Source organism: Limulus polyphemus, unplaced genomic scaffold (genome assembly GCF_000517525.1).
Source record: "Limulus polyphemus unplaced genomic scaffold, Limulus_polyphemus-2.1.2 Scaffold213, whole genome shotgun sequence".
Classification (NCBI taxonomy): domain Eukaryota; kingdom Metazoa; phylum Arthropoda; class Merostomata; order Xiphosura; family Limulidae; genus Limulus; species Limulus polyphemus.
The window spans coordinates 191,959-207,747 of record NW_013665823.1 but is presented as its reverse complement, the minus strand read 5'-3'; the positions used below and the strand labels follow the sequence as shown (position 1 = coordinate 207,747).

Below are 15,789 nucleotides of genomic sequence, written 5' to 3'. Positions count from 1 at the left end.
GGTTCCAGCTACACTTGAAACAAGAACACTTTTGGGGATCATGCTGAAGTACATCTCGTTTACATAAATAGGTAGCTAAGAAAGACAAGAATACACGTTTTCCAAAGGAAAGGAAATCTATAACATATTAAAGCACAAGGGCTTGAGAGATATCAATATTGTGAGCTTTACGTTTGGCGGTGCACGTTGAAGTGTTTACTTTGTCATAAAATACGACTTGAACGAGAAAAAATTGCAGTAATTCTTAAGATAATTTATGATATGAGACTTTATAAAGTGTTTCAATTTACCTGAAAGTTTAAAGAAGAATAAATGATAAATTATAAGACCCATCCAATCTAGCAAGTTAGATTCTCTGCTTTGACTTGAATTATTAAACGTAGAAGACTTCGATATATGTATAGATAGAACTTCAATAGAAATAGAAATAAATAGTGAAGTAATGGAATTTAGTGATACAAAAATGATCTAAAGCAGCAATCAGCATTAATTAATGGCAATGAAACTATATATACAAAAAACACTGATATGGCACAATGATTATAGTGTTCCTTCTGTGTTTAACACTAAATATAGTTCTTAACTGTTGTTAACTACTTTTTGTTTCAGTTTTTAATTACGGTGCCAATGAAACTTTATATACAAAACACAGATACGGCACAATGATTATAGTGTTACTTTTGTGTTTAGCACTAAATATAGTTCTTAGCTGTTTTTAGACTTTTTGTTACAGTTTTTAATTACGGTGTCAATGAAACTATATATACAAAACACAGATATGACACAATAATTATTGTGTTACTTTTGTGTTTAACACTAAATATAGTTCTTAACTGTTGTTAACTACTTTTTGTTTCAGTTTTTAATTACGGTGCCAATGAAACTTTGTATACAAAACACAGATACGACACATTGATTATAGTTCTCCTTCTGTGTTTACAATAAAGTATAGCTCTTGACTGTTGCTGAAGACTTTTTCTTACAGTTTCTAATTACTTTGGATTTTTCCCATCAGAATAAAAATAGAAGAACAGCAACAATAATCAAAAGTACTTTACGCTTTCCAAGCCATTGATCACTGTCATGTGTTAGTGGTAGATATCATCGCCAATTGTAATAACCATAGTTTATATACTAGACCTCCTCTAATTTCTTAAGTGCTGCTTTCTGAGATTTGTTCTATAACCTTGAGTCATTTGTTACACTTGACATCTTTCCGACATCTGTGACATGTAGTTTTTAAGTCCACTGCTAATATTACTTCCTTATTCTATACCTATAAGCTGAAAAGCTAGGCGTGGCTGAGAAGCAGGTTTGAGTTATAACATGATTTAAATCAGACACTGACACACATTCAAAAGTACGTATGTAATTAATAATGTTTTTACTTATCATTTTCAAATGAACAAACAACAAGCTAGCCGTCCTTATTTTTGAAGTGGTAGAGAGAAGGCAGCAAGTCGACTCTACCCAACGCTAACTTTTGGGATACTCTTTTACCACATAATCGTGAAGATTGACCGTCACATTATAACGCCTACATGGTTGAAAGGGCACGTTCGGTACCGGTATTCGTACTCGTGACCCGCAGATTGTGAGTTTAGTGAACTAACCGTCAGATCTGCCAAGCCTACTCTTATGATTACTGATCATAGATTCTTGTGGGTTCTCAAGTTCAGAATGTATAACTAGGTTCATTTTTAACAACACCGCCTACTCCACAAATCTTAACTATTTTACTGACAGGGGACATATATGCCCCATTTTAGAGCACTGCCGCATGACCTTCCAGTTTTGTACCACGACTAACAAAGGGCATTTTTTCTTCAAACTCCCGGAAGTTTACCAGTTTCAAGTTTCAAATAACTAATGAAATATTATAACGTGTACATTTTCAGTTTTTATTCTGTATCCAAAAATAAACCTGGCACTAGAAGACATTTACCTAAGAATATAGCAGTCAAAGAGTTAGAAAATAACAAAAAATTATTAAAATCGGGATACAGTCATTTTTAATAAGTGGAACATACCACGTTACTTTGTTGTATTCAAAGTAAGAAGTTAATATCAATACAACAAAAGCCAGCAAAGCATTTAAAGTAATTGAGTCTTTTTCACTTATGTCGAAATTATAGTTAAAGTTTTCAAAGTATTCTAATAGACTTAAAATAAAACTTAATGTATTTGGTGGTTAGTGATAAAAGTACTTTCACTTTTTCGTGAAATCGCAACTTAAGAATAAAAATACTACTTTAAAAATCAGAGCAAGTAGTCGCCATATGAACTTATAGCAATTTAATTATATACTGTTGATATTTACGCTTGTGAAAACAAACTTGATTACTGCTATTGTTAACGTCAATTGTTGCCGTGCGAACCTAAGGTAATTTACTTGGATACTGTGAAAAACAAACTTGATTAGTGCTATTGTTAACGCTAATTGTTGCCGTGCGAACCTAAGGTAATTTACTTGGATACTGTGAAAAACAAACTTGATTACTGCTATTGTTAACGTTAATTGTTGCCGTGCGAACCTAAGGTAACTTACTTGGATACTGTGAAAAACAAACTTTATTGCTGCTAATATTAGAGCTAGTCATTCCATATGAGCCTAAGGTAATATAACTGTATGCTGTTTATATTTACATTTGCGAAAAATAAATTTTAATTACTAGTTGTTTCCATATGAGCCTAAATAAATTGACTTAGCTACTACTGATGACTATGCTAGTCGTTGTTTATAAACTTAAAAGTATTTCTAGACTATCACTTATACCAAGCTTGTAGCTTGAAGAAAGTCTATTCTTAGTCAAACCTTCTCAGAGATTCTATAGTCTTTTCTATAATGTGTTCAAACTTAGTCAACAATCATGTAGCCACTCCTCGCGTTACCTGATTCATCACTTACTTGTACTTTTTGTTTCACTAGCTAACACTTGTTTAGCACTGACTTGTAGTCATATGTCACTGTGTGTTTGATGTCATGTGCGGTAGAGTACCGAGAAACACCACGAAAAGCCAGAGGAAATAAGAACAATACAAGACCTCACTATATCAGCACGATTGTATCCCACATCTTTACCGAAAATATAAACTGGTGAGGATTTAATTAATAACTCTTTCTCACTCTTACATTACAATAGAATGCCTAATGAATGTCATTTTTATAGTTATTTTGTCTTGAATGGCGGACTACGTAAAAAACATGGATTGTAATGGCACGTAAAATATTGAACATCTACACTGAAAGTACATTAAAAGTATATCCAAATAAATAATGCGCGTGAAATGTAGAACGAGTTGTTAACCCATTTCATTTACCGGAATTTAAACGCACTATATATCGTAAGATGTTGGATCGTACTAGCTTGGTATAGTCCGAATAAACTTTGGTATAATTATCTGTATTTGATTTATTTAAAAAGTGCACGCTTTTGTTTGAGAGAATATAAACCATTTACAGTCTCTCCAAAAAATGTGCATTTTAAAATCTCTCCAACAGCAGAAAAATGCCCATCTCCACAAAATGCACAGACTACTCGCAGAGAAGCGTAGCGTTACATCATAGGCTCTTCCATTTTCAAGAAACTACCCCATTAGATTGGTAGTACATATTAACACCTTTTAAACATTTAACAAAAATAAGAATTCTAACTATTTCAGCAATGTTATCTCAAAAATATTTGATAATCGATATTTTGTTACATGAAGTTACATGACTTTCTTAACACTGTGATTTAAGAACTTATTTACAAAGTTTTATTTACGTAGTAAAGTTTGACTTGTTTAAGTCATAAGAAATAACATATATATAACCCTTAACAAGGAATGCAGTGGGTTTCTTATATTCATTTACTTTAAATGGCTAAAACACCTTCAGTACTTTGACAAAAATTGTAAATTTAAATTACAGTACAAAGCAACAAAGTGACTGAACGTTCTAGGTTATTTCATTTATAAGTTAAATTTGTGAAATAAATTTTAACACCATCACCAAAACACCATCCGCCTACACACCAAATACACTTGTGATTGTAGCTCTAATAATATTTTATTTTTCCTACAATTGTGCTATAGATTATTTCGTTGGAATCTTAGCTTTAAAAAGTAACAACAAAAGCCGCGAAAATTGTATATCGCATGTTTTACAAATATCAGTGAGAAGCCTGCTTGTTCTTTCTACTTTCATTTTCTACAAATGTGTTCTTCTTCTCATTCCATGTTAAAGTTTTGGACTTTTAAGATCCTTTCTCTTGTGAGTAATGCCCCAGGATTCTTGTTCAATTAAATAAAAAATGATGGGTGGAGTAAAATGAAATCTCGTCAACAACGCGTTTTGGTCAGTTTCCTTTCTCGACGGTGTAAAATAATGAATAAATACAGCCATTATTAAGAATATCATTTCTTGTCATAAAATACAGATGTGCGCATCTTTTTTTTTTAATATTGTCTAGTTCTCTTGAATGACATTTTCAACCTTTTAATGTAAATAATACTGAAGTGTTCTTTACAGTAAGTCTAAACCATAGATAAACAACAGTATGGTATATTACTGTAGATCTAATCATGATTATTTTACAAGTATAAAAACTGTAATGTAAGACAAAAACTTGTCTTAAAAGTGTTCATTGCTTTGTTAGACTATTTCGCTCAAGGTATTATATATCATTTATTAGAGTTGTTTAAAACGACATTAGATGAAATCCCTCAAGAAAAAACAAAAAGACAGTATTTTTCGTCTTAATCGCTATATATTTTACAAAACTTACGTACGAATAGTTAACTATAAGAACCTTTTTATTAGAAACCTTGGGGAACATCTGTCATCGCTTGTATTATGGCAGTCATTAGTAATTCATAGGAATTTTGGTGTGGCGGTGCAACGAAGTTTATATGATGTTATCAGTTTTATGAGACTATATTATTTTTATGTAACATTGTGCCCGACGTCGAGTAATAGTGAAGTCATCTAATGGAAGTGAAACATCATTCTATTTTACAAAGTACTAGACGTTTTTCCATCTTCTTTTTTTAACATTAACACATCATCAAGAAAGAAAACCGACCAAAACTTGGTAGGTGACGTTTCGTCCACTCAAATTGGTTAATTAATTGAGCCACTAGAAAACGTTGAAACAAACATAGACCATGGCCAGGTGGTTAGGGCGCTCGACTCGCAATCTGAGGGTCGCGGGCTCGAATCCCCGTCACACCAAACATGCTCGCCGTTTCAGCCGTGGGAGCGTTATAATGTGACGGTCAATCCCACTATTCGTTGGTAAAAGAATAGCCCAAGAGTTGGCGGTGGGTGGTGATGACTAGCTGCCTTTCCTCTAGTCTTACACTGCTAAATTAGGGACGGCTAGCGCAGATAGCCCTCGTGTAGCTTTGCGCGAAATTCAAAAACAAACAAACACAGAGGAAAAATATTGTTAGATATTTCATGGTTTAAATAACAACGGTTTCAGAATTAAAGAACGACAAAATTTTTACTTATACGTTTTTAATATAATTAATTTTATAGCAGTCATCGATGTATTGAAGTTTTACATCCCATAAACAAAGTTAAGAAAACAAACTCAGTTTATATATTTTTACAGACACTGATACGATACATAAAAGTTTTATAAACTATCGAGTTTTTAATTTCCACTAAAATACATTTTTACTATTTTAAACATTTTTCATACAAATTCTTTAGTGAAAGGCACAGTTTATTTTAAGTTTCAAAATAAAGGTTTTCAACACACTTTTTAGATTAATTATTCATTAAAAATGAAAGTTCGAGTTCAAAATTTGCACTAAATTAAACTATTTTTGTTGTATATCATAAAATAAAAAGCATGTTTCTGTTTGGACGTTATTTAAAAAGTAATACATATTAAACGTATATAGGTGCTACTTGGCCGGACTGTAAACTCATACATTCAGTCTTTATCCTAGATAAATCTGAATAGCAATTACACTGAATTTTAAAATATCACTGTTTTCAAAGATTATTTTTGTTACACACATTCAAATACTTGGATCAAATGTTTCTCTCTCTCTCTTAAGATTTTCGTATAATAAATATACTTTATTTGTACTTACACTATGCATATAATTAACGTACGTATTCACTTTACATAAGAGTTCGACATGATGACTTAAAATATTCAAGTTTCAAAATGAAGCAGTTAGTAAATATACTGAACAACATAATGGGTAAATTGAGTTATGAATTACTGAGAATTTGTAATTACATGTAAGAGTTGAGCAAATGTTAACGGACTCTTGTTCCATTATTTTTAACTTTAAATTCAATACTGTTGTGTGTTAACTAACCATAATTTTGGCAAATATCCTTAAATTTAATGTGTATAGATTATTTGGACATCATTTAAAACCATCTAGCTAAGCCTACATTGTTCATAGATTGGCATATCCTCATCCAAGATGTTGTTATCGAATACATGTGTCTAAAAGAACGAGCCTAAGAAAACTGTTTATATTTTGTAAAAAAAAACAACAACAACAACAATAACAACATTTAAACAGATATAACAGTTTACTCTCTGCTTTCGTTAAGGCTAATAGAAAATTAAAATATTCCTCAGGGTTGTACTAAAACTCAAAAATGAATCATTAAATCATGAATAGTGGTAAACACTCCTATTTAATCCACTAACCACTAAACAAGTTTCAGAAACTAGCATGCAAAAATGAGATTTTTGATTAGCTTTGAATACTTGTAAATAACTTATTTATTATTTTATAATAACATTATTATTTTTGGTATTAGTAATGTTTTATTACCTTTATTAATGGATTATTGAGGATGTAATTTCTTATTTTACTTTGGCGATCCGTAAATTGATATGGGAACTTTACATGGTGATTAAATTGTTTTGTACAGGTCGTAAATAAAAAACTTTAATAAGGAACAGATATTATCAGTAAGTATAAAATGTATAAATACAGAAACAAATATTTATTTATAAACACACACACACACACATATATATCTATGTTTATATAGAGTAACCGTCTTACTTCACAATACTCAAGCAGAACTTAGATATTCGAAACAACTTAGGCCTGGCGTGAACTTGTGGTTAGCGTGCTGGACTATGAATCCAACGTTATATTGTTCGCGTCCCGATGTTGCAAAATCAGACACCACACTTTAGGACTGTGGGCGTGCTACAAGACTGACGGTCAAATCTTACTATTCGATTAAAGTAGCCCAAGAGTTGGCGGTGGGTGTTAATGACTATCTGCTTTTCTTTTATCCTATCGGTTTAAAATGGGAAAGGACTAGCGCAGATAGTCATTGTGTAGCTTTGCGCAAATATCCGAACCAAATAAACGAGCATACGAATTAACATACTGATTTATATTTTGGGTAAGAAGTTAGAAGTAAAGCTTTCTTCCTTTTAAATTGATATAAATCACAGTTGAAACAAATTAGCTTGCATGGATTAACAACAAAAGGAATACTTAGTGGTAAAAATTAAAGTTATGTAAAGTAAATTATTGAATAGTATGAAGTCATTAACAAAAGAGGTTTGTCTATAGCTGAGTTTCGCAGGATAAAATAAATACGTTTGTACCATGTTTGCAGCATAAGTTCGTGTTATCGTATCACACTAAAAATAAATTTATATATAATGGAATATGATTATATTTCGTGTTTTGACTTTAAAACATAAAAATAATAATAATAAAGATATTTCTTGTTGCTACTATTTTAGTTTAGAGTTGACCAAATATCTCTCTGCACTAGTAAACATCAAACGTAAACACTCCTTTAAAACAAAAGACTAAAGTATTCATATTTGAGAATCAAACTGTTTACGCGTGCGTAAATTGCTGCCAAATAGATCACAAATTATAACAATCGATAGAACTGCGGCAGTAATGGAGAACACTGCTCAGTACGGAGGAAAGATCATAGCTCCTTTTTTATTCTTTTATAAGTAAGACTGACTCTCTTGCACTTTAATTGACGCTACGTTTATGTCAATGCTTTACTTGCTCTCATATGTAGGTTGGCGATGACAGTATGTCAGTAGAAAGTACAATATTTAAAATCAGTATCTGTAGCATGCTATCAGTTGCATGAGTAATGTAACAGAAACCCTGATATTTTTGATACAGGATGGCACAGAAAGAATAGAATAAACATCCTGTAATTCACAATTCAACAAAGCAATATGTTAAGATTTTGGGTTTGTTATGCAAGTCATGCGCTATGAACAAACAGATTCAGTTCCAAATAAGAAACCAGTTAATGGTTTTGTAGAAGAAAACTACTCTATGGTCACTTTCCTTTAGTCGAAATGCGATTACTTTACAACGTTTTAACCAATTTGCATTATAAAATAAAATTTTCTGTTGTAAAATGCTTGCTTAATCGTATTTCAAATGGCTTCATAATATCTGGTTTCATGTATCAAACTACAGTAATTGGAAAAGGGGTTTGTGTAATCAATAAAACACTGTGATAACCAACAGACATATATGGCTAATAATAGCATGGATATGCAATTGTTTGGAAAGAAAATGCTTCTGAATTTTCAGTAAAAACTAAAAGAATGGCAAACCTTTTCCATTTGTTTGCAAAGACTGGTACGTACTTTAAAATTGTTACAAAAACCTTATTAAGTATTGTAGAGCTATAAGCTGAGATTGAAATAATTTATATTACGAAGTTTCTACAGAAATATTCTACAACTGTGCGTTTAATAAAATTAAATTACATCTGAGATAATAACGATCTCCCCTAACAATTTTCTTAAATTTAAATTGAACTTTTCTGTTCAGCCTATAACAACAAACAACAAAAGCCCAAGGTTGGTGATGTAATGTTCATCTCTTTTTATTCGAACTTCAATAAAAGGTTATTGGGTAGGTTAAAAAATAAGATTAAATGTTATTGGGTAGATTAGACGCAACATTAAATGTTATTGGGTATGTTAAAAGCAACATTAAATGTTATTGGGTAGGTTAGAAGTAACATTAAGGGTTATTGGGTGGGTCAGAAGCAACATTAAATGTTATTGGGTAGGTTAGAAGTAACATTAAAGGTTATTAGGTAGGCTAGAAGTAACATTAAAGGTTATTGGGTAGATTAGAAGCAACATTAAATGTTATTGGGTTGGTTAGAAGTAACATTAAAGGTTATTAGGTAGGTTAGAAGCAACATTAAATGTTATTGGGTAGGTTAGAAGTAACATTAAAGGTTGTTGGGTAGGTTAGAAGTAACATTTAGTAAGAAGAAATTCGCAATGAGTTTCAAATCCATTAGTTAATAAATTCACTTTAGGTAGGTTTGACTTTGCTGCAAAGAAGTATCTAAAAATGACGCACTCATCCAAGCATGACTCTTATGAAAACTTTAAGTTTTGTTCGTATATCGAGACACAAATTTAACTTGGAGAATATGTAAAACCGAAAGAAATCGTTGGAGGTTTTTAGCACAATTTTCTTAGTTTTTGTTCAATACATGTACGATCGCGTTTGACTACAGATGTGTTACTCCACATTCCTCTTAACTGGTCCTTTTATGGATTTCTAAGGATAGACGTGTATAAATACTTAAGTTTACAGACTCATAGTTTTCTGCCACGAATCACTACTCAGCAGATTTTTAGATCAATATCAGAATCCATCGTTTGAAGCCAAAATGTTATTTGTAAGCAGTACAAGAAATCCAGTGGAGTGCAATGATGCAGGACTTGTATAATCCTTTAATTTTGCTTCTAAAAAACTACTACATTTTCTATTTGAGAACTACAGTGTGTCATTACAAATGTTTTATGTTGATCATTATAACATAAAAAGTTAACAACAACAACAACAATGACAAAATGAGAAGATCATAAGTTATATAAACAATGTTGTGTGGATTAATTCAATAACATTACTATTCACAATCAAATGTGTAAGAATCGAAACTTGAACATTTAAAACGAAACATAATAAGGAGATCCATAATAACCTTTGATAACGTTCTCCAAAACTTTTGTGCTTTTAACCTTGCAGGACACGATTTTTATTTATAGTTACAATCATGTTGGGATATAGATGACTATTCCGCTATTACTTGCTGATTCTATTTTATCTTATCATTATACATACCGTATATTATTTCTGAATGTGGCACATGTCACAATGTTCTTTAAGAACTTATAACATGATGTGTTAAGTTGGAGAAAAGTAACAATTATTTCGTCCCTTATTTTATGAGAACATAGGAATAGTGTTTGATGCACATGGATACGTGACTTGGGAATTGCTAGCAGCATTTTCAAAAACACCTAATTTATCTCGGTACATCGATTGCTCTCTCAGATCACATACTGGATTGAATGAAATTACATTTGGAAGAATAAAACTTTGTTGGAATACTGAGAGCATGTATTACATGACGACTGTAGGTAGGTTTTTATATGCTGTTTACACACATTGTTAAATAATTCAGTTTCAACCTACGTACACATTTCTCGTGAAACATGGTGTTCTAAGTTTTTCTGGACGTCTAGTTTAAGATTAAACGAAAAATATTATTCACAGATAAAGCATTCTTAAGGCATTCTAATGAATCTCTCTCTCTACGACAGCCGTAGATTTAAGATCTATTTTCCAATTCAAATGACTTACTTACAGACAATAATGATTTTAAATATGCTCACACAATAAATAGTTTGTTTACCATCCATTAAAACCGCATGAAATAAATAGTTTTCTTTTAAATTTTCTAGTAAATTCATATGAACTATATACAAAGTGAATTATTGGTTTGAAGTATTATTATTGATAACATTACGACCCTGCTTCCAAAACAGGCGAGAACTGTTCTGTTGCGCGAAAACCAAAAGCAACAATAAAAGAACAATGCCTTTTAAGGTTCATGTAAAACACATTATCTTGTACGATCATGTTCAGGTTATTCTCTTGTTACGGGTATATGATAAACAACGTTAAAATGTTTATAAAACAGATCTTTCATATAAATATTTGAAGGCGTTCTTTAAAAGCAAATTTTATAAAATTATCCTATTTTAAATTATGATAAGTTTTTAAGGTATATATATATATATCCAACAAAGTTTATGATATCAAAACCCGATTTTTAGCGTTTTTAGCCCTCAGCTTGACCGCTGAGAAACTGGAGATCGTTTGTAAGAGAACGTCACAAGTTATTAAAATATATATTATGCTTTCGAGTAGTGGAATTGTTCTGTGACATTTTTACAGCGTACTTTTGTTTACAGCATATAGAGTAAGAAAAAAGCAGAGAAATTCGTTACATTTGTGTTGTTTATTTACAAATGAATAATATTAATCCTTTATCAAATAACATAACATTGTGTAATTGGCTTAATATATTAAAGACTGAGTAAAAACAAATGTTTTTAGAGATGAGAAGTTACAAATAAATAGTGGTTCTAATAATTTAAGGTTTTATGAGCAATAGTTTTGGCCTGATAAAAGACAAATTCATTTTGAATATAGCAGTAACGTGAATTATATTGCCCAAATCATATTCAGCTTTTTAATTTTGCAAAATCTTAAGAGTTATATTTATCACAGTGCAAACCACAGTATTAAGTATAGGTTACCTTGTCTAGATTAACTCCACACTGACATCAAGAATGGCAAGATACTGGGCCTTAAACGAAGCTAAATTCAAATAACCTTGAAAAAAAATGGAATGAAACTGTACCAAACATGTCCGGAGAAGGACTAAAATACTTTAGTCTGGACAATATTTATCCAGTCGAGTTATTATGACCCCAGGACGCAGTGTTCTGGTGTATATTCTCTTTAGATACTTTACTTTCATGGTTTGAACTTTATCTAGATACTTTATAGTCTTATCAGCTAGAAGTTTATTATCGTTAGCCAGAAGCAGGACAGAAAGCCTTTAATTCGGTGAATACGTCGGTGAAGAAACTGGGCTCGCTGTTGATACGTAACATTTTACCGCTGAGCAAGTTGATGATCAGAAGACAGCGATCCCAGAATATGTCCTTGGTTTCTTCTACCAAAAAAGGCTTTAACGGATAGGAAATTTCATTACCCATGTAGGAATAGGAAAGATACAAGCAAGTCAGCACGATGGCTTGCAGCTCTCCCTCGCTGTCTATTTCGTCAGTTACCAGTTCCCTCACCAACATGTAAAGAAAGACAACATTGGCTGGGTTGATAAAGGCGATATCTTGCCAGCCCTGAAGCAGGAGCGATCGGTCCACTGTCCGAAGCCACATAACAGCGTCTCCAGCCTGGAAGTCCTTCACTTTCCGACACTTCTTGAACAAGAATTCCCCCAGGGATCTTAGGAGTTCCGAGGTGGACGCCTGAATCACTGTTTTGTTGTGCACACTTTGAGGAGGGGGCGGTCTACTGAGTACAAGTGGTCCACTAGCTGCGAGGGCTCCTGGAGGAGCAGGGCGGACTAAGTTGTGTCCAGAAAGCACTGCTGGTTTAGGGGGTAAGGGTGGTGGTGCGGCCTTCTGGAAATTGTTGTTGTTTTTGTTAACAACGTCTACTGACCCGATATTACCGCTCTTTACATTATAGGACGATAAAGATTTCTGAATGTTCTTATTGTTGTCCACCAAAGTATCGAGGTTATCTAGTGGATGGCGAGAAGTCGTACTCTTGTTCCTGTCAGTTCTTTTCTTACCAGACACGCTAATATGTTTCCACGTGAGGGCATTGATGAACAGGGAATGCTTTTTAAAATGGCCATGTTGGTTAACATTGGCTTTCTCCTCACATTTCTCCTTATTTTTAGCGTTGTTTAGCTGTTCATAGTTAGGCGTGTATTCGCCATATTCAGATTTTGGTCCTCGAGGAGCGATACTGAGTATGGTTCCCATAGCATATAAAAAACGCACAACCACAGTGAAATGAAAAAAATTCAAACACACACTACTAGTGACGAGACACTACACGACAGATCTAATATCTCTTATATATATATATATATATAACCGTTTATTGTCAAGTGGAAGTAGCAGCGTTGAGATCGGTTCGTTTGTAGGTTGAGGAGGACCAAAATCCATCGATGTATCTCAACAGACAGATAAATCAGACTTTTGCATACTTTTAGATTCCACGAAGTCTTGATCAGGTAAATACGTTCTACTCGGCTAGTGTCTTTTTTGCTAATTACACTAACCGTCTGGTCCAAGATACTCTGGGTAATGAGCTGATGCTTTCTCTGTTGTCTGTCTCCGAAGCTCGATCGAAATTGAATTTACATGTAGTGGTTGCTAAGGCAACAAACTTTGAGACTGCGCACAAAAGCATTTCTCCATAGACGATGTTATATGTATAGAGACTAGGTTTTGATTGGCTATGCACGTAGTAACGCTCGTTTTAATGAAAAACTTTCGATATGAAAAGTATACAAAATAATTTGAGGAAATTACTTAGGAGGTTTAGTTACAGAGATATCCTGAAGGAAACTGTATTACGTTTCTTCTTAATTGTTTTTTTCCTTCACGTTTTAAGTCCTTATGTGGTATTTCATTTGAACGTGTGATATAAGGTGGTATGCTGGATACAAAACATTAGTGTGGATCTACAAAAAATAGGTCAAGGATAAGATGGATTGTATTCAATGTAGTTGAATATTATTTTTAAACACTGCGATATTACGATAAAACCGTACTATTTCAAGCAAAAAATAGTTTTAAATTTCAACTTTGATTGGACGGAATTTAGATTAGCATATTTAAATTCTTCTGTACGTTTTATCAAATGTTTCAAGTGTTAACTGTTTCATAATTTTAATCATTTCTAGGACATACAGCATACTTACGGAGGTAAGTGAGAAATAATAATAAAAATTAAGTAACCAGAATCATATAGTTCCATGTAAACGTATAGATTAAAAACAAAGAAACAGAAGAGCCCATTCTAGGTGTAATGAATATTACTGAATGTCTGAAATGGTAAACTTTATAAGTTTAAGAAATGTTAATGCGCAAGATTTCGCGCATAACAACACAATGGTTAATTGCACTAGCCGTACTTAATTTTGAATTGGCAGATTATAGAGAATGCAACTAGTCAACGGCATCCACCAAAAACGTTTAGACTACTCAAATCAAATAATGAGATTTAACTGTCATTCTTATAACAACCCACAGCCCTAAAGCACGAATCACGATTCTGAGGCAACGTAACACTGACCATAAACCATTTTGTTCTCAATCAGCCACCAAACATGCTCACCTTTTCAGCCGTGGGGGTGACGGTCTATCCCACTATTCATTGGTAAAAAAGTAGCCCAAGAGTTGGCGGTGGGCAGTGATGACTAGCTGCCTTCACTCTAGTCTTTCACTGCTAAATTATGGACGGCTAGCGCAGATAGCCCGCTGCCCTCAGGTAGATTTGCGCAAAATTCGAAACAAACCAATTCTCAGTCTAGCACGCTAACTAATAGGATACACCTAGTTCGTAAATGTGCGAAGAATTCCAATGAATCCACGAAATGATATAAGGATTAATAGATTTTTCACTTTCAAAATACTGTGTTTTTATTTAGACAATTTAGCTCTTCCGTGATAAAGTACATGAGTGATAAAAAACGATTTAAAGTATGATGAATATAAAAATGGTTCTTTCTCCTGAGGTAAATATACGCTAGTAAATGTCACACAATTTTCTATTGTAGCCTAAGTTATTAATTTGTATTTTACGTGAGAGTCAACTAAATTCTTACAGTTACATTTTATTAACCAATTAATCAGATTTTTTTATGAAAAATGTTTTTACGTTGCTATGAAATTGAATGTTTAAGCCTTTAACTTGTCATCTTATAAAATATTACCTTAAACTTTAAAAGTTATGCATATCAGCCAGAAACTTTTGTTGTTTTTAGAGAAACCTTGTTACTTCTGTAAACTATTCTGAAATCACCTGAATTAAGTAGAGTAATTTTAATAATTTATATGGCGGAAAATATCAAATGTAAGAAAATTGCTAACCCAATTTTATAAATCGTAGATGATAATCATAACATTATATTTCATTGCGTTTTAAATGAGTGATAATGTAAATCTATTAACCTGAAAAGGAATTAAGTTAATCTATTTATAAGGCATCAAATTGCCTTATAATTTCAACACCTGATCCTTGGTATCGTATTTACTTCGTCATTTGACAGTGAAACCAAAAGAAAAAGTAATGCATCAGCACTTTGTCAGTCAGAGAATGACCACGTGATAGAGTGTCACGTTTTGCGTAGTTGTTAGACATTTTTCATTTAAATTTCTAAGATCCTCTTGAAAGAGCATGCGAAGAAAGCGACAACAGTAAATACCCGCCATTTCCTTCTTTTTTTTAATCTATTAGCATTTAGCACAAAATTGTTTAATTATGCATTTCTAACTATTTTAGTATATGAAACACAATCACATCGTAATTTTTCTTTCATTTTTGTTTTCAATAATGACATAACATATAAAACCATGTTTATGGATACTATATGCAGCTATCTATATGTTCTTCCATGCAAGAACGTATATGAATAGGAATTATGCTGGTTAATCAAATCTAGGTGTTAATATTTCAGTTACACATCTTCAGTATCAATAAAATGTCAACTATAGTGGAATAAGTATGTTATATGTTTGTGTTATTTCTCGTTCCAGAGTTTTAACAGTACTTAGACTTAATCGAACATTTAATGAAAAACCTTAACTTTTATTTACTGTTACGTATCTGCTTGTTTGATAATTTCCGGTAAAAATTATTTTCCAGAAACTTCAGCGATACAAGTCCTTTCTT

General features: G+C 32.4%; 1 protein-coding gene across 1 annotated transcript; it reads right to left on the bottom strand.

Moving 5' to 3' along the window:
• Positions 1–11,435: 11,435 nt before the first annotated feature.
• On the bottom strand, positions 11,436–13,123 carry LOC106478456 (cyclin-dependent kinase 5 activator 1-like). Its single transcript, XM_013939001.2, has one exon. It carries the CDS (start codon positions 12,867–12,869, stop codon positions 11,886–11,888), a length of 984 nt encoding a protein of 327 aa, XP_013794455.1. The 5' UTR covers positions 12,870–13,123; the 3' UTR covers positions 11,436–11,885.
• Positions 13,124–15,789: the final 2,666 nt, after the last annotated feature.